General features: G+C 34.3%; 1 protein-coding gene across 1 annotated transcript in view; it reads left to right on the top strand.

Moving 5' to 3' along the window:
• Positions 1 to 8678, top strand: part of LOC149568158 (P-loop containing nucleoside triphosphate hydrolases superfamily protein) — a 153573-nt gene extending 144895 nt beyond the window's left edge. The window contains exon 19 of the mRNA XM_089821162.1: positions 8160 to 8678. Coding sequence (XP_089677288.1) covers positions 8160 to 8381 — 222 coding nt within the window. The 3' untranslated portion in view covers positions 8382 to 8678. The remainder of the gene's footprint in view (positions 1 to 8159) is intronic.
• Positions 8679 to 26106: the final 17428 nt, after the last annotated feature.

The raw sequence follows: 26106 nt of genomic DNA, 5'->3' as shown, positions 1-26106 counted from the left end.
CTACTACTAAAAACTCTCCTAAAGGATTTACAATGGCTTCAAAAAATGAATCAAATGAAAACTATAAAGTAAGATTTGCGTGGTGGACCCAAATAAGTTTTTCTGTGAATGATTTAGTGAGAAGATTAAAATTTGGAACCTTAGGTTCACGGACAAGCAAACTTAGCCCCCAACACCTATTCACAAAGGATAGCATCTTGATCCTATTTGCAATCAAATACAATAATAAAAATGCCCTGCAGGTAGACTTCAAGATTACTTTTCAGCAGTTGTTACGAAGCTCCACTTGTGCAACTCTAAGAGTTAGGACTAAAAGTTATTGAATTGGCCAATTCAAGATTATCTTTCAGCAGTTGTTGCCAAGCTCCACTTGTGCAACCCTAAGAGTTAGGGCTAAAAGTGATTGAATTGGCCAATTAAACCATTAGCAATGAAAAGATGTTCACCTTCAAATACCTCTTTCTTCAGGTCCTTAGAAAACACCAAGATTGGAGAGAGATATCCTTTCTAAGAAGATTTGCATTCTTTGATTTGTTTGCTGAGTGCTCTTGTGTATTGGACACATAACTCCAATTCATGGACAATGTGTCCCAAGTAGAGGGTTTGCTGGTATTTTTTAGGAAACCCCGAGTTACCACATCCTTGAAGGAATTTTGCACAACGCTTGAAACCTTGTTGCAATCAGGAGTGTTTGTATTCTAGAGAGGAGAGGAAGAGCAAAGGGGTTGGCTAGTGGGAAGCCCAACACCAAAGTTGCCATCAATGCTATTTGAGGGTAGAAAGGACTCAAAAGATTGCAAAGAATTGGGTCATACAGTGGGCTTGGACGCCCATTTGCCAAAAACCATGAATCACCATGCTGCTGATCCAAGACGCAATTATGATTAGGTGTTGTCAAGTGAGAAAAAGATTGGAATCCCTAGACACAACATCACTCAACAATTATGACAGCAAAGCCATTTCTCCATTAAGTTTTATACAAATTATATTACTATATGTAATGTTCCCTTGTCTTGGCCTTTATTCTTTGATGCATCATTAGTCCTTTTCGCTATGGTTCCACAAGCTAATTGGGTCTTTACAGATGATCTATGCAAGGTTTGGCTTTGGAATTTTTAATTGCAAGTCAATCGAAGTAGTTTTGACAGGGTTTCTGGATACCTATTATTTATAGTAAGTCAACAGGGTTCAGTCTTTTGACCTTTTTCACTATTGGACTTGAAGCTTGTCGTTGAGAGCTTTCTAGCAAGCTATCACACATGGTCTTCTGAGTTCATTTGATCATTTATTTTAATGCCTGAAATCTATTATCATGCCACTTTTTATTAAATTGGATATATTAAATTAAGGTGGATCATCCAATAATCAACTCCCATACAGATCAGATATGTTCTCATCTTGTTCTTCCAACTGTCATATTATCACCATCAAATTTAGGACTCTCCTTGTATGCCATTATTGGTCTCCTAAAGCCACTGAGCTTCCTTCTTAAAGAGGACCCGATGCTCTAATACCAATTGTTAAGGAGTAATCTCCATACACCACAACTGGGGGGAGGGGTGGTGAATCAGCTGTGAGTAAATATGATTAAATCCAAACTTATAAAACTGACCACCAACAATTAAAACAATGAAACACAACAATAAGAAACCATACACCATAACACATTGATTTTTGGTTTCGAGGAATACTTTTGATCAAATGAAAAAATCTGGGTGGGGATGGCACCCCTGAAATAGTGTACTAATATATAAGTTCCTTGTGGATGTGACCTTGTTAGGAGTCAAATATTGTATTCAATAGTCTTTGTAAAGGTCATATCCTTGGAAGGAGAACTTAAGCCCTTATTAGAAGGTTCTGACCTTGTTAAAGGTTGATGAGAACAAGTAGACCCACTATTGAAATGCTCAGACGAAAGTGAAAGATCTTTTAGGATAACCTATCCAATAAGCATGAACTGGCTGCTCTGCAACTTGCTTGCCAAAACAATTCCTTTGAAATCCACTAGGAAATGATAGATTCCATTCATACCTCTTGCAAGCATCCAAACAACTTCTCTTCTCTGCTATGATAATCCAACATCAAGGCTCGCATGTATACATCCCAAACAAATAGTGTACTAATATATAAGTTCCTTGTGAAAGGATTTGACCCTATTAGGAGTCAAATATAGTGTATTCAACAACCCTTGTTAGAAGGTTTTGGTACTATTAAAGGTTGATGAGAACAAGTAGACCCACTGTTCAATGCTCAAACAAAATTGAAAGATCTTTCAGGATAACATATCCAATAAGCATGAATTGATTGATCAGCAACTTGCTTGCCAAAATAATTCCTTTGAAATCTACTAGGAATGATAGATTCCACTCATACCTCTTGACAAGCATCAAAACAACGTCTCTTCTCTACTATGATAATCCGACATCAAGGCTCCCATATAGACATTCCATACAAGGAAAATAACTTTACTTTATACCTATTTCAAATAATTGATTAGGTCGGCCTATTAGGGCTTCCGCAGTGTACAATTAATTACTTAGGACCATGCTAAGGCATACATGCCTTCATAAGTATCTACACAAGTATTACATGAAGTGTCCCACATGATACAGTAAGAATATAATATTTGCCAATGATAACTCACATGCTACAACCACTTAGTAAAATGCCACTTAAATGCATCACCCATTACACATCAATGACCTTTCTAGAGTAAGCTAAATGACTCACAAATCTGAACATACTTGCACGAAGAAGTCTTCTATCATTCTCAATGCTCGTCATCAAGATATAGCATAATAACTATAATTGATTGTTACATTTTCCTGCTGATTGGTTTGCTACCAGTCTTCACAAAACAACCTCTAACTCAACTAGAATATCACATAAAGTACAACAAACATAGACATGATGTCTACACTCATTCTTCTACACAAGTGTAATCGCGTATATCCAAATTTATCAACCACTATCTACACTAAATTGATAAGTAGCCTGTGATATTAAGAATCTGAGTATGTCATGAACCAAAGAACATATGTTGACATCAATTACAAAACTTGTCATCAATACAACATCTTTGCATCCCTCCCAAGTGCCAATAATATCTTTCATTTCCAACAAATTTCTTGTTAGATTGTTTGGGCATTTCCAGTGTGGTTTTATCTGGTTGCAAGGTCAGACATCTCCTTTGGGATTCTCTTTCCTTGATTGCACAAATGGTATCACAGTGTGGTTTACATAAGAGCAAAACAAGCACTTGGAATTCATTGTCTCTAACTTGATTGCCTTGTTGTGGAGTGACAAAAGTTGAGGATCTAATCCATATCAAATGGAGGATAGTGCAACATGGTAAGAGAAGGATTGGTTGCTCGGAAGATGGGAGATCACACTTCTAAACATGGTTGTTGGGTGGCAAAAGACCGAATTTGACCTGCAATTGTAGAGGGTTGCACAAGGAGTACTAGTTACTTGACAAGTTGCTTGTTTCCTAGTTACATAACATACCTAGTTGCTTTAGGCAGATTGTTAGATCTGATTAGGGCAATCAACACTTGTAATCAGATCGTTAGACTTGAGGGAGTTGAAGATTAACATGTTTGTAAACATGCTACCTAGAAGGATGAATCCTAGAAGACTCGAGGAAATGATGGAGGATTCCAGAAGTGAGCTAAGAACTAAGATCCAAAATTCTTTGGATAGGGTTGGGAGAAACTCTAAACCTAAAGATGAATTTGAGGAAGTTGAAGAAGATTTGAAGACGGTTGAAGTTTTTATTTTTATTCTTGTGGAGGAAGAAAGATTGTTGAGGGCTACGACACAAATGGGTAAGAGTCATAAAATTGATGTTGCATTCTTTTTTGGTTGTTTACATCTAGAGGAATTGATAGATTGGACTAATGAACTAGAGGATCAATTTGAGCTTGAAGATATTAGAGATCCACAAAGAGTTAGGTTAGCATAAACTAGGTTGAAGGTTCATGTTGCCTTATGCTTGAAATAATTGCATAAATAAAGGTGAGATAATGATGAACCTAAGATCACTAGATGGAGAATTATGGTTTCTAGACTTACGGCCAAGTTCATGTCAAAGGATTATAGAATGCATAACTTAAAGCAATGAGACTTGACAATTAAGGAGTATATAGAGGAGCTCTACAAGATGACAATAAGATGTGAACACTGAGAGTCATCTAAGGAAAAGGTGGCTAAGTATGTTAATGGCTTTAGACTTAACATTCAAGATGAGTTAAGTATGCTGATGGTTAGTACAATTGAAGATGCTTATCAGTTTGCGCTAAAGGTAGAAGATATGTTGAAAAGAAGATAAGTTACCCCTAGGCTTAGGGATAAAGTAGTTGTTGATAAAGGCTATGATAAATTTGTGATTGAAGAACTTGATCTTAAGATTCATGGTAAGGGTAGAGGTAATGGAGAGTTCAAATGTACTTGTTTCAAATGTTGGAATGTTGGTCATGGGGCTTTCCAATGTTCAGTTGGTTCTAGCAAGGGAAACATAACCTAGTGGCACATGAGGAACAAGCAGATACAGCTGAACTAGTTGAAAGGGAAGCTACACCTAAGATGGGAGAATCTTTGATGTTCAGAGGAGTTATGTTAAGTAGAACAAGCCAAGGCCTATTTAGAGAAGTTTGTTGTTCCGAACTGTTTATAAGTCAGTAGGTAAGTTTTGCAAAGGGATAAGGGATGGTGGAAGGACCTTGCATCAGAGAAAATAGTACAAAAGTTATGATTAAGGAGACACAAACATTCTTGCCCTTATGGGATAAGTTGGGTTTTAGGATGATCATGTGGTGGAAGTGAAAGAAAAGTGTTGGGTTAATTTCATAGTTGGACCATTCTATGATGAGGTAGTGTGATGTGGTTAACATGAGTGCTTGCCATGTTTTGTTGGCTAGACCTTGGCAATATGATGTTGGTGCTATTCATGATCATCAAAGTATTGTTGTTTCTATCATAAAAAATGATAGAAGATTTATTTTATTTCCTTTGAAGGAGGAATGGATGAAAGATAAGAATGTAAGTATGATGGGATCTTAAACTTAGGAAATCAGACTAATTCAAATAAGAATGTGATAGATTTGCAAATGAGAAATTTGATGAGTGAATGTGAATTGGTGAACTTGAAGATTGACGGCAACTAGATGGTGATGTTACACCATGTTACTGGTGAAATGGTATCAAATTAGCAACAAAATTTTGTAAAACTTGTTGAATATGTCAAAGATGATCAAACAATAGAAGTTGAAGCAAATATTGCTTGGTGATTGCAGAAGTCATAGAGATTGAAACACTTGTTGTCGTAAGATGGATCAAAACAAAAGTTATGGAAGTAGTAGCATTAAGATAGTTGATGATGGGAGTGTATTCTTTAGGGTTTGTGGATTTTTGGAGTCGACATAGTCATTTCTTTCCCAATGAAGAAGATATGTTGGTTAAGAATGATCATAGGATTTACGTTTCGAAATCTGTTAGATGTTCATAAGTTCCTCTTATGAAACATCTTCTATTCATTTGGGGTTTCTAATGTAGGGCATCCTTGGGTCATTGGCGATTTTGCATCACCCAAGAAATGTTTCCCTTTGGTTTACTTGTTTATTGTTCATTTAGATAGTTTTTGTTGTTGTTGTGGTTGTGATCGATCCAGTTGGCTTGCTTTCTTATGCGATCCTTATGGCGTGGTCTAGGGGTCTTGGAGATCCTATGTCTAGCTTTGCATCTTGTCCCGTTTTTCCCAAATGAAATTATCTTAAAATTGTAACAGTCCTATACTAACTTTCCTATTCTAATGGTTAGGGTGATGAGTTGCAACTTGCAATGAGGATTCACGACATGTGATACCAGATGACACATTATTCTATGTTGTAGTAAGTTTGATTGACCCATCTATATGTTCACACGACACAATGTATCTATTTGGGGCTGTTCTTATGGATTTGGGTCCTAACCAATTTGTTTGAGAAATATGTTTCCTTTGTCTTGGAAACTAATGACCGGATAAGCCAACTTGTGGTTGGCGATCTTGTATATTAGTAGGTTAGTAGTTCTTGTTTAAGTGCAAGGAGTGCTAGATGGAAAGAATGTTAGATGGTTAAAGGAGATTGGGTAGAAGCACTAGGTTAACTATTGTTTGTTTGAAGTGTCATAATTTTGTGGGATGATCAGCTGTCAAAGGCTGGATTGTCTAGTTGAAGTTGTATATTAACAATGGTGATGTAAAATCTTTAGTTGCAGGCCAACATAATGATAATCCAGTGATATATCTTCCTTTGATGTTCATTGCTTAATAGTTTGTTAGGCATTTCCGTTGTGGTTTTATCTAGCTGCCAGGGCAGACATCTTCCTTTGGGATTCTCTCTCCGTGATTGTGTCACTTTGAAACATTGTCTAGATTACTCCATCCATGGAAGTAGCTTTGTGATGTTATTTCATGTTTGTTAAGTTCAACAATTTTGTTGGCTTCCATATATATGTCAGTTCAAGAGATAACAAAATAAGAAGCAAGAAATGATCTTCCTCTTAGGTCATGTTTAAAGGATGATCACAACATTAATGTTTGCCCATGAGATGGATAAGCTCCTTCAAGACCCTCAAGTTGCATACACTCAAAATGGGTTAACCTATGGAATTCTTTTGACAAAGTGATACCATGTTTGGCAAGATCATCGAAAGTTGGTTTCTTTGTAAATGTGCATGTAATAATGATGACGTGATGAGAAAGAAGAGGACAATCACCTTCTTTTGTGGTGATAAAAAGATTGCATTAGAAACCATTTCATATTGGGCCAATAAACATCTGGATATGTCCCTCTACTGCCCACTTATTAGTTTAAAGTTAATTTAAGACCTGTAAGTGCTTTGGCCTTGACCTTCTTGTGAATTTCAATGATCAAGTGAGAGTGAATGTATGGACACAGTGGCCCAGCGTAGCAAGCATCTTAGGATGCCTTCCTGAGTAGCTGGGAAAATCTTCCTCTTGAATTGGTGCCATAATTTCAATTTATTACCTAGTTGAGTAGATAACCAAGAAGCTACTTTTGTAGTATTACCATCTTTACTTGTTTCTACCTTGCCATTATCAGGGTTGGTTTTAATTGTAATAACATTTTCTAAAGTTGACTCAACATCAAAGCACCTTGCTTTAACTTTTTCATATACGCACAGTTTTCAGTAATTTGTTTTTGATAATTTTGCTATAGTGTACCTCAACTCAAACTGCGTTTTCTTCGAAGAATCAACACTCTCCATGCATGAAGGGACCTCAAAAGTTACAATCAAAAACTTTTTTGCATGTTATTTTTAGGAATCTGTTTATGTCACTGCACATTCAAATTTGGATTGGCTACTTCTATGCATTGAAGACATGCCAGAACACTAATCACAAAAAATTGCCAAAGTTACTTCTACCTGTTTCACTAAATAAAACAATTGTTCTAATAAATAACCGTCACACTTACAAATCTTTATGATATTCTTAGTACACAAGGGTTTGGAGAAAAAGTATTCAGACATGACTCGTGAAGCTTTTGGAACATTTGTCTTTAAAACTGTGGCAACTTTTTTGGGGGACGTGGATATATATATATATATCAGCATCTGGATTAAAAACAAGAAAAAGTTTAGGATTGGAACAATAACCATGTATTAGCAAACAGCAAACTCAAGTTAATCTTGTCAACTGAAAGTAATTTAGAAGTTGTTTGAAGTGTATTAAAGCAAGATATGATCTGTTGTCTTTGAAAGATATGTTGCCACTGAATTTGAGCCAAACACATTGTCTGATTCGAGTCCTTATGAGAATGTTGTCGCTTCACAAAATGTTCTCATCTTGTTATGGTTAGTTTAGGTCACCTGAAGATGGTCTATAACTGACTACTAAACCACATTTCTGTTAAGGTTATCTGCTTGTGTTCCCAGTTGAATAAAATATGACATAAGCTTTCAAATCCTTGACCTTGGTATACTACTGAGTTAAGCAAAGCTGTTTAAAATACAGTCCTTATCGCTTTATTGGTTGGTTGAAATGAGAAATTGCAGTGAAGGTTGGACTGTGAATGCAAAGTGCTTTTATAAAATCCCATCACTTCATTGGTGATGTTACCGTCTTATATGTCTTCGAAATTCTGCAATGGTTGCAGGAAAAGTTGAAGTTAATCAAGGAAACAACAAGGCTTGAAATGCGACTAAAAATAACAAGGGCAAAGCTGGATGCCGCCCGTGGCAGATTTGAAGAGCTAGTTAATGAGATTGACTTTATGCATAACAAATTCAAGGAGGCTACAAGAAATCTCAAGGAACAGCTTGTCGCGGCTAGACTTGAATCATTCGATTTGAAAAAGAAGCTTATGGCTGTGGAGTGAGTTATTTTGGTAGAATTATGAAGATATACATATAAGAACTGGTATATGTTGTATAGTATGTGAATATTCAAAACTCGATGTTCTTTCTGCCAGAAAAGAAGAGCAGAGAGAGCACGCTCAAGTGTAAACATCCATTTTTTTTTGGTATCCATTAAGTTTTAAAGGGATATATGTTCGAAAATTCAGTCGAATATGTTTACCAGATGTGATCAACTATCCTCGTTCGTTTTGATTTGTACTATGTAATTGTATGCATTAAGTTGAATCGATCAAAAAACGCTTTCTAATTTATCTTAATTGTGGATGCTTCTTGTCTAGAATATTTTATTGAATACTATTCAGAAAAGTTCCAAAAGTTCCATTTGCCAAGCAACTGACATATAAATTAAAGTTCTGAGTGCATGGCAGTTTCCTTGTACACTAAGAGATGTATAGAGATGTATAGCACATTTATCCACCTTAAACAAATGTATCATTTCTTTTAACATATTTGAAATGAAATAACTAAATTTGATGACTTTGAAAGTTCCTTTTGACAAGAAACCAATACATATATTAAAGTTCAGAATGCATGTTGTTTGAATTTTAATAGGTGGATTTACCTTAAACAAGTGGATTATTTTTTATTATGGACAAACTTAAACAAGTTTCACTAAATTTGATAAAATAACTTGTCAAGGTGAAGTCGAGATCATATTGATGTTGCTTATGATGATCATATGAGTGATATTACAAGCTTCATTGTCCTATTTACCAATAAAATATGTACATTTGAACTTTTTAAATTAGTTTTTCTCAAGCAATTTAAATAGAAAAATAATATTTATGTGATAATAAATGCATCGCTTTTTATATTCATGTCCATGTAAATATTCAAGCTATTGTAGGACATCATAAGCATTTAACTACGAAAATTATTGTAATGATGAAAGGTGCTTTCTCCCTTGATTATCCACCCTTAGCTATTTTAGTTTACTAAACAATTCACTCACTAAAGTGCTAAGTGTCGTCAATCTTGCAACTCTTTTTACACTTTTGTTCTCAACCCAAAAACTGAAGTTCTATTTTGTTCTTTGTCCTCTAGCTGTTTTAGATGTCATTGTGTGCTTTGTAGTGCCCCCTAGGATTAATTAAGCATTTCAAACTTATTTTTCAATTTCACTACAATTTTAACACTTGTCATTTCAATATAATTTGAACCCTTTCCTTTTTTGTGGATAAATGATTAAAAAAAATTCATTTAATGTTTTATTAAAGGCTAGGATTATTAAATGAACAAGGGGAATGTAGAAATTATAACAGTAACAAAATTGAAATATGCAATCATAAACCACACATTACATATTAGTTGCTATTGCATGTATGTATACTCTAACATTTTGCTTCTTGTATAGTTCTCAACGCTCTATTATATCAATCTCTTTGATTTGTGTAGCTTGATTGTCATCGAAGAAGTTTTGATATTCAACCATCTTAGGAAAGACTCTCAAAGGTGTTCAATTTACTTCCTTATTTAGGTTTTGTTTGTAGCAATTATTGGCTTACATATTTATAGAGATAAATTTGCAATTAAATGAAACCTTTTAGTGTGCGATTGCCACAAACATATAAGTGAAATTGCACAAAAGCACAAATCCACATCCAAATTTTTCCTCCAAATACGGAGATTATGCAAATAAATAAGTGTAGACATCAATTTAGGGTTCTAGCTATTGGTCCAACATGAAAGAAATTACTTAAGAAACAACTTCAAAACTCAAAGAAACCATGCTTTCGTTAACCCCCTTTTCCTCTTCTATTCTTTCCATGAGAGAATAGTGACAACAAAACAATGAAAAAATAAAAAATCTCGAAGAATATCATTTTTAACTTTTTAGTGGACCCAACGTCTTACATGACTATTTAGGATCCTTTCACATATGATCACATTAATTTTTATGTCATCTAATCATGGGTTACAATGTTTCTTTTAGTTTTGCATTTCTTAGAACCAAGACCGATCTTTCAAAGAAAATTTAGGGCATAACATTAGTTGAGTTTTAATATGTTGAACTACATGCACCTATCAATACCCCACCTTTAACTTTAACCATTATTGATGATAATTGGTCTTGTTTTCATTCAAGAAAACCCCCCTTTCTTTATTATTATAAGGTAAAACAAAATTACATTCAAATTCCCCTTAGTCGATAATGATCATTGAACTTTTTTATAGGGAACATTGAACTTCAATTTGAGTAATCAAACTTGCTCACATGTTGGTAGGTGTTTAATCCTCATCTCAAAAATCACAAAAGGGGATGTCAATAGAGGTCACTTTACACCCTCTCCTCCCAGGTCTCTTCGCATCTCTCATGTCTCCCATTGTTGTTGTTAGGATTAACCACATACAAAAATAACAATTACATGCAAATATAACCAATATCAAAAAATAATAAATCAAACAGAAGAGAACACATGACACAAGGATTTGACGTGGTTCACCCAATCCTTGGGCTACGTCCACAAACAAGTCCAATATTATTATTATCTAGTGATTACAATTTGCAATCCTTTACAACTCAATACCACCACAAGAAGCTACAATATCATCATACATTATGAAATCCTTAACCCTAAGCCATTTTATACAGGTTTTTACCACTTACAAATTTAGGGCTAGAATAGGTCGTCCAATAGAAAAGTAACAGTCGATGCCTTTTACAATAGTGAGTTATTTTTGGCTGTGGGGAGTGTTGCCCCTTGACCCCACCCTGTACTGCAACAGGGAGTGCACATGGGGCATTGCCCCCAGCCCCCCGTAGAAATAATCCAGGGGGAAACTGTGCCAAATAAATCTTTGAGTCTGATTAGGCTCCACATCACAACAATCTCCCACTTAGAGACTGATCAGACTCCACAACAATAACCTCCCACTTGGAGACTAATCATAGCACTGCTAAACTTGTAGCTCCCATTGGAATATCAAACCACTTTGGACTTTGTTGTTCTTTTATTATGTTCAGTCTAGAAGACCAACCAAAGCTGAAGAGGAGTTCAACTTCTCCCTTGTTATTACCTTGGTAAACTTATCTGTTGGATAATCATATGTATGTATCTTCTCTAGCTTTAACTATCCATCATCCAAAACTGGCCAAATGAAATGCAACCACAACTGTATGTATTTTGTCTTTGAATGTAGAGAAGAATTCTTTGCAAGATGAATGACACTCTGGCTATCTGTGAACAATAATTATCCCTCTATGGGTGTCCCAATTCTTCCATGAAGAATTGAAGCCATATCATCTCCTTGACTGCTTTTGTAGCAACAACATACTCTGCCTTTGTAGTGGATAAAGCATTCACCTTCTGTAATTGAGAAACCTAGCTCACTGTTGCCCCATCAATAGTAAATACATAACCTATTGTACTCTGCCTGGTATCAATATCCCCTGCAAAAACTGAGTCAACATAGCCCTATAAATCAGTAGCAGAGCCCCCAAAATGGAAACACTTATTGTATGTTCCTATCAAATATCTGAGAATCCATTTGATTGCATTCCAATGCTCAATTCCAGAATGACTTATATACCTACTAACAACTCCCATTGCATGCGCAATATCTGGCCTAGTACATACCATGACATACACCAAACTTCCTACAGTTGAAGCATGGGGTACCTTGGACATTTTGTCCTCTTCTTGTCTTGGGACACATCTCTTTAGTCAATTTTAAATGACCATGTAAAGGTGTGCTGACAACTTTAGCATTCTCCATAGAGAAATGTTGCAACAACTTCGCAATATAATCAACTTGAGATAAAATCAAATTTTTATTTTTCCTATCTTTGGAAATCTTCATACCAAGGATTTGTTTTGCTACTCCGAAATCCTTCATAGTAAATCACATCACAACAATCTCCCACTTGGAGACTGATTAGACTCCACAACAATAACAATTGTCCTAGTCATATGTCATGTAGCATCACATCATTACATCATATATCTATTGCTCTTGCATTATAATATTTGATGTTTAGTTAGGTTTGTCATTATTTTTCAATCTTGAGTCTCAAATTGTGGTTGCCAAACCTCTCCCTATCATGACATCAACCTCACACTTTCCTTTACATAGGATATGTGAGTGACAACTTACTCTATCCCAAATTATTGCATTACATACCAATAAATTATTTGTAGATCTGTCGCATGTACAATATCTTGGGTGAAACTTGTCATCAACATTTAGGGCCTCCATATGACATCTAAATCCACTACTCTATTCAAATCATGCATTTTCTCATTTAAGCCTTGCAACCTCTAATTCTTGCTCTTGTCATTATATAGGAAATCTTGTCACCTTACTTATCTTTGATTAAATCAAATAAAGGTTTTGAAGGGACTCAAAACCCTTTACAACTTTAGAGCATAAAGATATTCAATGAAATCCCCAAGATAAATCATTGCCAACGAACACTAAAAAGCTACCCAAGGCAATCCAGAGAAATAGTACAAAGGACAACAAGATTCAAGACCAATCAAAACTAATAGTATAGAAAAATAAAAAAGAAAGCCCAAACTACCCATTAGGTATTTGAAACCAAGAACTCACAACTTGCATGGAAAAACTATAATTTTCCTTTTCCTCCCTTCTTCTGGGAGTGTAGAGTCATGTCAAAAGGAGGAGGGGACTTCATATGGTGTTTTCCAATAACTGAGATCCACTGTCATATCCCCATTTTAAGATAGAATTTTAATAATTATTAGATAATACAATGTTATTAAATAAATAATAAAGTTATATTAAAACTAATTCTAAAATATAAAACAAGAAAATAATAATTATTTAATCTATATTATTAATAAAATAATATTTAGCATGATATTTTAAATAATTTTTTTTTTCAATGAGTAAAGAAATAAATTAAATAAAATACAAGAGACAATATTATAGAAAGTATGTTAGCTTTTTGAATAGAATTTAATAATAAATAAAATAAACACAAATAAGTAAGTAAATAAATAATATAACATCGAACAATATAAATTAACTAAGTCTAATAAAAAGTCAAGAGATGTTTAACAAATAGACACGACTCCTTAAAATTTAGATATAAAAGGGAGGAGAGTTTATTTTAGAGAGTAGAAAAAAGAAAGAGAAGAAGAGAGGAGTTCAAAGAGGAAAAATGGAAGAGGAAAGTAATATGAAGAAAATAAGGAAGTGACTTTCTAAAGAGGTATCAATGGTATTGAAAGGATGCGAACCTTTAAAAGGGTCATAGTTATGAATAGTTGTGACTCTTCAAAAATATTTTGATTATGAAGTATTTGGACTTTTCCAAAGGATTTTAGTTATGAAGTGTCGTGACTTTTCGAAAGGATTATAATTATGAAGTGTTGTGACTTTTCAAAGGATTTGTATTATGAAAGGTTATGACTCTTGGAAAAAGAGAAACAAAATAGTATATTTTGTCCTTTCCTTATAATTAGAAAATGAAGAATTTTGGAAAGTAAATATAGAGTTGAGATAATCTAGAAGGAATAATTCATCGAAGGCCCGACTAAGGATAGAGCCACATGGACCAAGAAAAGAAGAGGGTAAGAAAGGTATATTTATGGATTATATTTGTTTAATTATATTTATGAATTTATTTATATTAATGAATCATACTTGTGGATAATATTGTGTTAACCTATGAGGTTAATACCATGGATACTAATGAAACTCGAAGCATGGAGCATGTGAGATATTTAAGATCTCCATTGTCCGCCATGGCCGAGAGTCGATATTGAAGCATGGAGCATGTGAGATATTTAAGATCTCCATTGTCCGCCATGGCCAATAATCGACATACTAGAATATTCTGATGTTGTTAAACATATGCATATGTCATTGGCCTTGGATAGAGGATGCCCGCCCAAGAAGAATCTTAAGGGGTACACTCTTGGGAAGATGGCGAGGTAGCTATGAGCTAGGAAGCCCGACTTGGAGACATCCTTAAGATTGGGGTTAAATTAGAGGGAAGAATAATATAGTTAGTTTTGTTATTATTGTGATTCTAACCATTATTTTGCAGCAATTACTTGTCTCAAATTAACCCTAATAGTGGGGACATTACATCCACCTCACCTCCACCATAGATGCCTTATCTTGCCAATCTTGACCAACATTGGAGTTCTCTACCAGAGGATTGGCATTAACATTTTGTTGGATAGAAACAACAACACCATTCTTCATAATGTCAACAATACCAGTTTTCTTAGTAATCCTCTAGTCAGGATAATGAGACTTAGGCCCAACAAACTTATGTTGAACAAAACAAACATTCACTATAATATGACTAGGAGATTTCTCTACCAACTGTTCCAAAACAACAAGATCAACAATCACTGCCATTTCGAAAGAATAAATAACATGACCACCCTTATAAAGCAACCCACACTCTATTAGATTCAATTTCTATATGATTCACTTCACCTTGAGAGGAATTCTTAACCACCGTATAATTTTACAAAGAAGCTTGTTTCCACCATGAGAAAGAATTTTTCTGTTTAACTTTCTCAATCCCATATTTAGCCACAACATGCCCTATCATGAAACACTTCTTGCATATAAAAGGGATGCCCTCATAGTCCAAAGTTTGGATCCAAGAACCCTTAGAAGACTCGAGCTGATTCTATGCAGGCAACCCCTTAAGAGCGTCAATGTTAACTAAAATGCAAGAAAAGGTAGATTGGAGAATATCAAAGGATTCCTCATCTACCATGAGAAAATCTACAAGAGCATCACCAATTTCTTCAAGGAGAAGATCCATCCGAAGATGAACAAGTAGATGGGGAAGCTTGGCCCAAATAAGCATCTTGCATCTTGTCACCTTCCTTTGTTGGTACTCTTATTGGATCGTCATTACAATATCCTAAAAAATGCAACATTGTAATAATGTTCTAAGTATAATGACATTAAATGCAATCTTAGATGAATCACTGCATATCTTGATATACATGAACTAATAAGTGTCTCCATCATGCATGTAATACCCCTCTAACCCTAACACATGACTTAATGAAAATTAGGAAGTAATGTAGGGTTCTGGTAATGTTTGATACACTTTAGTTAGTTTTAAATCAAGACAATATGTTGCTAATTAATATTTTCATGTTTCTAGTTTATACCTCTTTATTGTGTAGAAGATTGTATTTTGATCAATTCATGTTTACATTCTTGCTGATTAAATTAATTTAAATAACTATTACATTTATTTGATTAGAATTTGAGCTAACCTTGCTAACCCATTGTACCTTATATATATATATGTGTGTGTGTGTGTGTGTGTGTGTGTGTGTGTGCGTGTGTGTGTGTTTACTCTATCTGGCGTGTCTTCAGGATGAGGGGAGGTAGTCGTAGCCACTTCTTCGGGAGATCTACACGATGTCACACTCTTCTTGTTATTATTTGTATATACATGCATATGTATTGTATTTTGTTGGTCAATGCTGTAGGTACCAGTCATCGACTCCACCTAGCTACACAGGTCTGAGCGTGCCTTAAAAAACCTAGAACCAGTTGTTGTTAAAGGGAGATGCAATCATGATCCATATAGGTACCCTAATCCCATAATTCCTAATTAGGGAGTTATCTACCATTTGGGTAACTCTTGGGATTTTTCCTCTAATTTGATATTGTGATATTTGATTTTGCTATGGTGGTTTTGTGCATGGATATGATCTTGGGTTAATACTTTGATACATTAATATTCTATATGTGTTCTTGGTTTCATGATGTTTGTATCTATTAATCAAGTATATTTCTCTGAGTTTATATGGGTGCACACATATATATACGAATAAATATACATTCACTATTAGATTTGAGTTTGGCTTTAATATTGAGAGTCTTTGTTAGATTGTATGGATTTGTAAATAACTAATAATTTGTTAAAATAAAAATACAAGACAAAAGAATAAATGCGAGAATAAAAATAAACTAAAATACTTGTTTACAATCTTCAGATGATTCCTTCATTTTTCCTTCTACTCCTATGGGTTCCCCTTTGTTGGAGGAGGCTATTTGTACTAGGGTTTCTCCCAACATTGGTTTTGTTATAGTTGATACCCCTTGTTAGGCCTATTTCTAGTTAGATTTTTATTTTTGGTTCCGCACCAACTAAATTGCTTCTTCTAGATTTGTGGGAGGAGATTTCTTTGGTTGAGGAGGGGTGGATCTTAGTATTGGAAAAAATTGTAAGAAGTTTTCTCCTCATTTTGACATGGAGCTACAGTCCTAGAAGAAGGAAGGTAAAGGATATTCTTTGGCTTTTCCTTGTTTTAAGATGGATGAGGGTATTTTCTCCCCTGGGGTACATTGGGTCTCTAGTCTTTTATTCTTTTGACCTATTAGTCTCTTGTAAAGTGTTTTGGGGTCCCTTCAAAACTTGCTTGGCTTAGTTATTTTAGTTACCAACTTTTGGTTGTTGGGTTCTCACTATGGGGAAGCTAGTTCTGTCCAGCTTTGAACCTTTTTGGGGCTTTATTGTTAAGTATTTTGTAAGATTTGTACAAGGTTTTGGTCCCTTTAGAACCCGTTTTAGCCTTTTAATTGAAAACATGTTGGAGAGCATAACATCAACTAGTAAAAACCATTGGATGAAGCTAGAAAATCTCTACTTTCTTGAAGGATGATTTATCTCCTCACATGTAATTCTAAGTAAACTAAAACATATCCAAGATGAACTAGTTATCTCAATAGAAACTTGTGAGGATATCTCTAGTGTGTCAAGCTCTTTGTTGCAATTATACCCTTTGTACCAACATTTAGCTACATTACCAATAACCATTTGGGTGAGCATTACTTCCATTTTCCATGAATATGTGGTCTTTGCCAATGAACAATCACTCATTAGGTAAGCATTTTACCTTTTCTCCAGATAGGTTTTTGCCTTATTCTAAGATTATTTTACTTTTTCTTTGTAGTTTAAATGCTAGTAATTGTTAAGGCTATGTAGGAATTTATCTAAGTAAATATTTTGTTGGTTATGGGCTTATATAGTTTATGTAGGTCTATATAGTGTCTTACATCACATTGAAGCCATGAAATTTAGTAGGAAATCTGTCGATTGTTTAATGAATAATTGTTAGTATGATAAATACATACTCTATTTAGAGAGCACATCATACCAAAAAATACCACTTGAAACTTGTGTAGCCTCTAATTTAAAAGATATCTACATTACTAGTGCTTGCACTAGACGGGGTGCTATGGTATAACAGATAGTAACATATGCATTGTGATTTGACAAATTGATTATTGGTAAAAAAATCTATTGAGAAAATTTTGTAAATGAAAACATTTGAGTTAAATGATTTTACCACCTTTTTCAATTTCCTCATCATTTTTAGGCCTTTGAAATTTAAAGGTAAATAAAATACATACATTTAGAGTTTTCTTTCTTATTCCCTATTTGTTCACTTAGGCAGGGTCCCATGGGAGGGAGTTGGGCTTTGTTTTTTTTTTTGAAGTGGGTGGCTCCATGATAATTTCAACTTTTTATCCCTCTCAATTTGAGTGGGTGAAAATGGGGTGGGACTAGATTTAGCCCCACCAACTTATGAATTTTTTTGCTACATGTCAATAATTTATTAATTATTTTAAAGATTCAATTATGATAGTAATAAAATAATGACATCATAAATTTAAATTCTTCAAGTGATAATTATGGGACCACTAGCTTTCTTAAATTTAGGAGCTAAAATTTTAAAGCTGAAACAAATTAAAAAATTATATGGTACCGTTCACCTTTGAATATTCCTAAAAACTCTCAGCAACCACCCACTCTATTTTTAAGGAAGCATGCCTTTGTGGATCAACCTTATTCTCTATTCATTCACTTATTTTCTTACCAAATTAATTAAATGTTGTAACCCTATAATTATAGCTACACAGATTCTAGCAAATACTTTGTGATCTCACAAATTTAAATGTTGATTTGCTTGATTGCACAAAATAAGAGCATTACATGAGAGTAAATGTCACAAGGGAGAATTAGGCTAGGGTCCCATGGTTCTTTAAAACAGAGGGGGTGACTACTGAGATCTTATAGGAAATTTTAAGGTGAACAATCCAATGAAGTTTTATTAGTTTGCTTGAGCATTAAAATTTTAGCTCCTAAATTTAAGGAAGCTAGTGGTCCCATGGATTTAAGAGTGAAAAAATATCAAGATTTTAAATTTATAGTGTTATTAATTTTATTACTACCACAATTAAAATTTTAAAATAATGAATTGATTGTTGACATGTGGCTAAAAAAATTACTAAACTCTATTTTTATTTCACCCACTATAATTAAGAGGGCTAAAAAGTTGGAGTTTCTATTTTCTAAGAAAAGATTCCAAATAAACCTTTAACCACATGAAAATATTATCATTAACCATCCGCTCCACAAAAATCAAGCCGAAACCCTTCCACGAGACCCTTGTCTTATGGTTTTTTTTATAGGAGATGATAACAAATTTTATAGATTCTGTACATTATTATGTTTGGAAAATTAGATTACAACATAATTTAATGGTTTTTTTTTATAAGAAATGATAACAAATTGTATAGATTCTATACATTATTATGTTTGGAAAATTAGATTACAACATAATTTAATCTAATTTTATTAGATTTTAAAATAACTATGTTATTTAAAAGATTTTTGTCATGCTTTTGTTTAACACTATTTATTTAAAATAATTTTATATCTAATTATTAATTTTCTTTTAAGTGTTATGATTTCCAGAGAAAAAATTTAAAAATAATTTTAACAATATTAAAATATATTTGATACTTCTTTTACAAACAAATATTTTTAACATAATAATTAAAATTAGAATCTTCATAATATAAATTAGAAAATTTATAAGGCCTTTAAAAAAAAAATCTCACTATTGCCCATCAATCTATGAACTCGATTCACTTGAACATGGTACCTATTTGAATTAATCTCAACGAACAATTGAAGCACAAGACAACTCCGATGGGTAGTGCCCATACAGGGAAAGCCTATCAACTCAATAGTCTGTGAAACATACATTGACAAAATTATCTTATAAGAGAAACTCAGTTTAATCTATTCATAAATCCTAAGTGACCAACAAAACTAACAACTATAAACATCTAGTTTTTTAAAATGAACCCTGGACTGCTCTGCAACTGCCATCCAAGTAATAATCCGCTGTCTATGATTTCTATGGTTTTCAAACGGCGACGACGAAGGGCATGGCCAATACTTGCTTGAAACGATGGAGCTTCGATAAATTAGGGAAAGATAGTTATCATTGTTGAAGAAGAAGCTGTGATACCCAGATTTGTTGTTCAAGATGAGTACTTGAGGTATGTTTAGACGACGACTGTTCGCTCTCGTCTGTTTCTGGAAGCTTCAAATGCACTTTGAAATGTTTTTGTTTGAAATTAGAGGTACTTTTACTATTGTGATATGAATATCAGGATTTAACTGTGTGATTTTGAGTCAAACTCGATGACCCATGTTTCATGAGTAGTGATTCAACCCCTGTGAGCATCTCATGAAACATGGGTCATCGAGTTTGACTCAAAATCACACAGTTAAATCGTGATATTCATATCACAATTTGACTAGCTGTGGAAATTATCTCCTACTTTTTTTTTTTTTTTTAATTTTTTTTTTTTCTAACTTTATATTTTACAAATCATTTTTGAAGTGAAAAGAGAAATAAGAAAGAAAATATAAATATAATTGCAGTGGTATCTAAAAAATTTATTGCCATCTATGTAATATTTGCTTTTTACTATTTAATTTTAAGTTTTAAAAAATAACATTGCAATTTTATAATTCCTAAAATGTGATTTATAATACAATTTAGAAAAAAATTTCATTCATAAAAATAGATAAAACAGGAAAACAACACATATATAAATATAAAATTATATAAAATTAAATTTTTTAATTATGAAATAGAATATAATATTATATAACTTAATAATATTTAGATAGTATTTAACTAATTTTATATTCTATTTTTTTTTATAGGTATATTTATTATTATTAAATATATCGTATTCTAAATTAATTCACATGATATTGTATATTAAAAAGTAAAAAATAAATTTTAAGACAATTTAAAATAATATTTCAGAAAATATTTTGAAATGTGAAAATTTACGATAAAATTAAATTATATTTTTATAATCAAAATATAATTACAAAGTTCAAATCTAACAAAAACTTACCTCTAGTTTCACGATTAAAAAAATTAGAAAAAGCTTATCATATAATTTTATAAAACCAAAAAAATTTTAATACATCAAATCAGAATTTAATCTTGTCTTAAAATATTTAATAATATTAAATTATGTTATTTTTTCGTAGTGCATAGAATTTGAAATATTTTTAGTGATTAACTATTTTGAACGATTTTAATAATATTCTTTAGTTAAATAAAATAGCAAAGATCAAATTAAAAAGATAGAGCCTCCAATGGAAAACCAATCAACATAGGCATATCGAAAATCATAATTTTGTAGCAATGCTAGAAGTTTCTAGAATTCAGATACAAGTTTCAAGTTCGCAGCCATGCCAAATATTCATGTCATTTTGCATTCAATCAACCACCCAAAAGGCAGGGACTTTAGCTCTTTCAGAGCTCTTATTTTTGATATAAAAAGCGACCAAAAATAAGGGGGTCGGCCCTTACAAACAAAAAGCTGGTATCACCAACAGTGACCAACAACAAACATAAAACTAACTAAAGTTTCACAAAACCACAGATCCTTATGCAAGTAACTAACCAGTATAATACTAAGAACAACTAAACTAAAATAAAAGTCTAGAAGATCTAACAACTACAGAAGTTCATCAAAATAACTGTTGTCATATCAAGCCAACCCAAGTCTTAGTTACAGCTGTATACGAGCAAAACCAAAAACAACAGAATAACATAAAAGTCTTGGATCTAAGGATTCCCTTAAACTAAACAACTTAATTTTCTTTTTTCTCCTTCCCCTTCGCAGTCAGCAGAATCCGGGACTAGTCATCAACAAGGAATTTGAAGAGGAGCTTATGGTCCTCCATATCCATCCCAGTATCTTCCTTTTCCTGTGTCAGCAGCCGGAGGGTGGTGGCCACGACGTGAATGACTTTGAGGGAAAATTTAGAGAAGGTAAAGAACCCTTCCTCTAAAATTTTATCCCTCTTATCCAAACTGGCATACACCTCCACCTGCTCCTCGATGTCTTCCTTGCTATCCATTTCCACCTTTTTTGCTTCCTCCTTAGCTTTCTATACTTGAATATCATCCTGCAAAATCCTTGGATTAGTAGAAATCTTATATTTTTCCTTAGCCAGGGATGAGATGGTTATGGGGGAGGTGTCCACTTTGCTGCTCTCTTCACAGAAGGTTATGGGCTAGAGGGTGAAGCTAGCAGACACATGGGTGATCTGCGTGGTAGCAGCATTGCTAGCTAACACCTGAGTCTGAGCATTTTCAACAGAATTATCCTCCGAGTTAACACTTTTTTCCACCTCCTCCTTTTCTTCTTCTCTTTTAGAATTAGAGTTGTCTTCCTCCTCCCTTTCTTTTTTATTATTTTTTGAGCTTTCCTCCTCAACCTCCTCAACTCTGAATCTGTTGGATTTCTGTTTGCACCTTGCCTGGGATTGGGCTAGTCTTCTAGATCTCCTCCTAGCCTTACCCTCGACCTCCTCCTCTGAATCCTCCTCTTCCACCTCAGTAGATTTTTCAACTTTTATCTTTTTGTCACCCTTTTGTTCCGCAACCGTATTAGATTTTCTCTTTTTCTTGTTTTCCCAAATAGGAGAGGGATGGGGGGTATGAATTTTAGTGCTAGTACTGGTGCTCAAGGGTGAATTCTGGCAGTGATGTTGGTTGTCAACCACCACAACCCTAGAGGGCCATAGGGCAAGGTGGAATTGGTAGAGGCAAAAAATTAGTCCTTGATGGATTATGGTAAAGTTATGCCCTTTATTCCTCATTTCCCTAACATCAACAACCATATCCTCCAGGGAATGCAGAAGAAAAAACGGGATAGAAATGAAATCCCTATTCCTAAAATGATTTAACAAAGGGAAATGGTAGTAGTAGCAAACACCAAACCTGCCCTCTAGCATCAGATATCTCATGAGAACCAGACACACATCATCCCATGGGGCTGGCAGCTTGTCCCTTTTAAACCCTCCTCTATATCAAACCGGTTCCTCATCTTTTGCAAAGAAATTGTTCATACTGGCCTCATTAGTAGTTTTAGTGACATTTCTCCATTTTTTCCCTTTCATTGAAAGGCTAGTCACCATGGCAATCACTTCCTCATTCACTTGGAAGGTGATTCCATTAATGGTGACCTTGCGGTCATTCCACGCGTTAACAAACTGGAGGGCGCAATTCTCATCATACCTCGCCATCGACTACATGTAGGACAGAAAACCCCCTTCCTTTAGTAGAAACCAGGTGGCCATCCTATCTTTGAAGTTCTCCATTTTCTTGGGTTGTAGCCTGTTCAAGTCCCCACCCATATCTATTCCACTAATATCCTGTTCCTCTTCTTTAGTGGTGCACATTTGAACTTCCTTCTTTGTAAAATCTCTGAAACTACTATCCAGCTTGAGACCTTTAACAATAAGTAACATTTTTTTATAGTCTCGTGCTTGATAAGTTTCAAAATCCCATGCAATTTCATTATGGGAATTGTGATTGTATAGTTTCATAATTTTCACACCCCGAAAATCTCTGATAGTCTAATAAATGATATCATTCGTACTTTTAATTGGGAAGTAATTTGAATTCCATGATGGGTTACCATAATGGTGAAAAGACATCCCTCTTAATTTGCATTCACTCATTTTTCCATTTGTAGGACCACATCTTCTATTCATTTCCAAAAAACCTTTGTTAAATTTAGTGAACATCGAAACAAAATTGCCCAATTTGGTCCCAACCTTAAATTTTATGGTCATAATTAAATGATATTCCCGCCTCTTTCTTTGGTTATCAATGACTTAATGTCTTCGTTGAGATCTATCATATCCCTCCAGCACATGATTGCCGTTGATTTAAACGCCATGGCAACCATTGCGTCGACCACCTTATTTCCTTCCCTGTAAATGTGCTGCAGGTGGACACTTTCCATCCCTTCCAAAATTTGTTTAATATCCATAATGATAGTTCGAATATTCCGTCTTGGTTGGGACATTCCCTTAACTAGATCAGTGATTAATTTGCAGTCCCCCTCTATTGTTATTTTCCTAATTTACATTTCACTAATCAGTTGAAGGCCCCAAAACAATTCCATTGCCTCAACCAGATTATTACTTCCATTTCCCACCTTCCCAACATAGACCAATAGTGCATCACCATTCCTATCCCACAACACTCCTCCCGCCGCTCCTATACCTCCTCTTGCAACACCATCAAAATTTAGTTTATATTGTGTAAGGGTAGGTGGTTTCCATTTTGTTTGCTGTCTCCTTAGCATTTTTGAGTTATCAAAGAGGAAAGAATCCTCATGACAACCCCACTTTTCAACAATTAGTCCTTCATGTCTACCTGGTTCTTCCTTTGGAATTTTACATTTGGCCACCCTTAAATTTTCCTTCAACAATTTCTCCATTATTCCAGAAACCACCTCCACCGATTTATTCTCCTATCTAAATATTATGTTATTTCTTTCTTTTCATATATGCCAACAAACATATGGTGGAACAATTTTCCATAGAAAAATCAATCTAGGGTGAAAAAAGGGATAGCTCAAGTTCTCCACAAATTGACCCAGATTGTCTTTCATAACCCAATCCAAACCAAACCTCTCCTAGACCTTAGTCCATATCTCTAAGGCATATTGGCATTCCAGGAATAGGTGAGAAATACTCTCCTCCTTTTCCTTGCAGAGATAACAACGTTTTGTTATATAAAAGCCCCTTCTTTTCAGGTTGTTTAAGGTTAAAATTTTACCATGCTAAGCTGTCCACCAAAAGAAATTGATTTTAGCAATAAGGTTACTAATCCAAACCTTACTCCACAATGGTAGGTAGGGGTCCTTGCTAAACAGGTGTAAGTAAGCCAATTTTACAGTGAAGCTACCACTTAGAGTTAAGTCCCAAGCCATAATGTCCTCCTGGAATAGAACTGGGGGTGATTCTCCTACTATTTCTTCCAACTCCTTGAGAAGTTGAATATCCTCTTGGGAGTAAGTTTCCTTATAAAGTTTCTTCCACTTCCTCCCTTGATCAATATAATCTCCAACTTTTCTTCCCACATCTTCTTTAAGCAACTCCATTAATCTTCTAAATTTGCTGAAAACTAGCGGTTTCCCTCCCATCCACTTATCTTCCCAAAATATGATACTATGACCATTCCCCACAATCCACCTTGTCCCTTCCCTTAATAAGTTTCTACTCCTAACAATATTCATCCAAATTTTAGACCCTCCTAGGAGGTCATTATTAAATAGATTCCAATTGAATGGACAATTTGACAAATATTTAGCTTTCATAATATTACCTAAATCTGTATTGTCTTCTCCCAACCTTCAACCAATCTTCATAAGGAGAGCATTGTTAAGGTCTCAAACCCTTCTTACTCCCAACCTCCCCTTAACCTTTGGCTTACACACCTCCTCCCAATTGACTAAACTCAATTTATTTCTCTCTTCTGTTCCTGACAAGAGGGAATTCCTTTGTATTCTCTCAATCCTCTTGGTCATGTTTTAGTTAATTTTGAAGAGGGACAAGAAGCAAATGGGAATACCCTGGAGACCAACTAAGAGCAATTGCAATTTTCTAACATTGCTTAATATCTTCCCTTTCCATCCTACAAGTTTCCTCTAAATTCTCTCCACTATCATATTCCAGAAGTCATTAGTCACTTCTTTAGTGGTTAGTGGTAGTCCAAGGTAAGTATCCAGGAGGCTGGCAGATTGACATTCCAGGATATTCCTTATCCTCCTTTGTAATAGTGCATCAGTATTAATGAAAAAAATCTTACTCTTATGATAATTAATTTTCTGTCCTAAAATTTCTTCATAATTGTGTAGTATAGTCTTCCAAGCTTTAGCCTCTATAACTAAAGATTCTCCAAATAGGAATGTGTCATCAACAAATTGCTGTAGGAATTCGATATAAGTGGTAGTAGCAGGCTTTACCCCTTTGACACAACCAATATTCACAAGTTTTTAGAAAGATCTCCCTAAGACTTCCACAACCATAATGTAGAGGTAGGGAGAAAGAGGGTCACCCTGTCTCAGGCCTTTCTACGCTCCAAAATTGCCTGAGGGAGAACCATTTAGGAGAACATAATATTGAACTGAGCCAATCATGATCTTGATAAGACTTATAATCTTGTTATTAAACCACACTCTTTCAAGCACCTCATAGAGGAAATCCCACTTAACCTTATCATAAACCTTGGAGATATCCAATTTGAATGCCATCCCCAATTTTTTGTTTTTTTCCATTAAGTGAATAACCTCATGTGTGGTTATGGCAACATCTAGAATCTGTCTTCCCAGAACAAATCCTTTCTGTGGACTGCCAATTATTCTATCTAGAAAAGGCTTTATTTCGTTCACGAAGACTTTAGTAAATATCTTATAAATAGTATTACATAAACTTATAGGTCTGAAATCTAGCAGGCTCAATGGTGTGGGGATTTTAGGAACTAATGCAATAAAGGTCTTATTGATCCTCTTTAGCATCTTCCCAATTCTAAAAAAATCCCT

The sequence above is a fragment of the Cupressus sempervirens genome, chromosome 3, assembly GCF_028749045.1.
Source record: "Cupressus sempervirens isolate cs-2001-9-10 chromosome 3, ASM2874904v1, whole genome shotgun sequence".
Taxonomy (NCBI): domain Eukaryota; kingdom Viridiplantae; phylum Streptophyta; class Pinopsida; order Cupressales; family Cupressaceae; genus Cupressus; species Cupressus sempervirens.
Note: the sequence above shows the minus strand (reverse complement) of the source record. Positions and strands in the feature narration are given on the sequence as shown.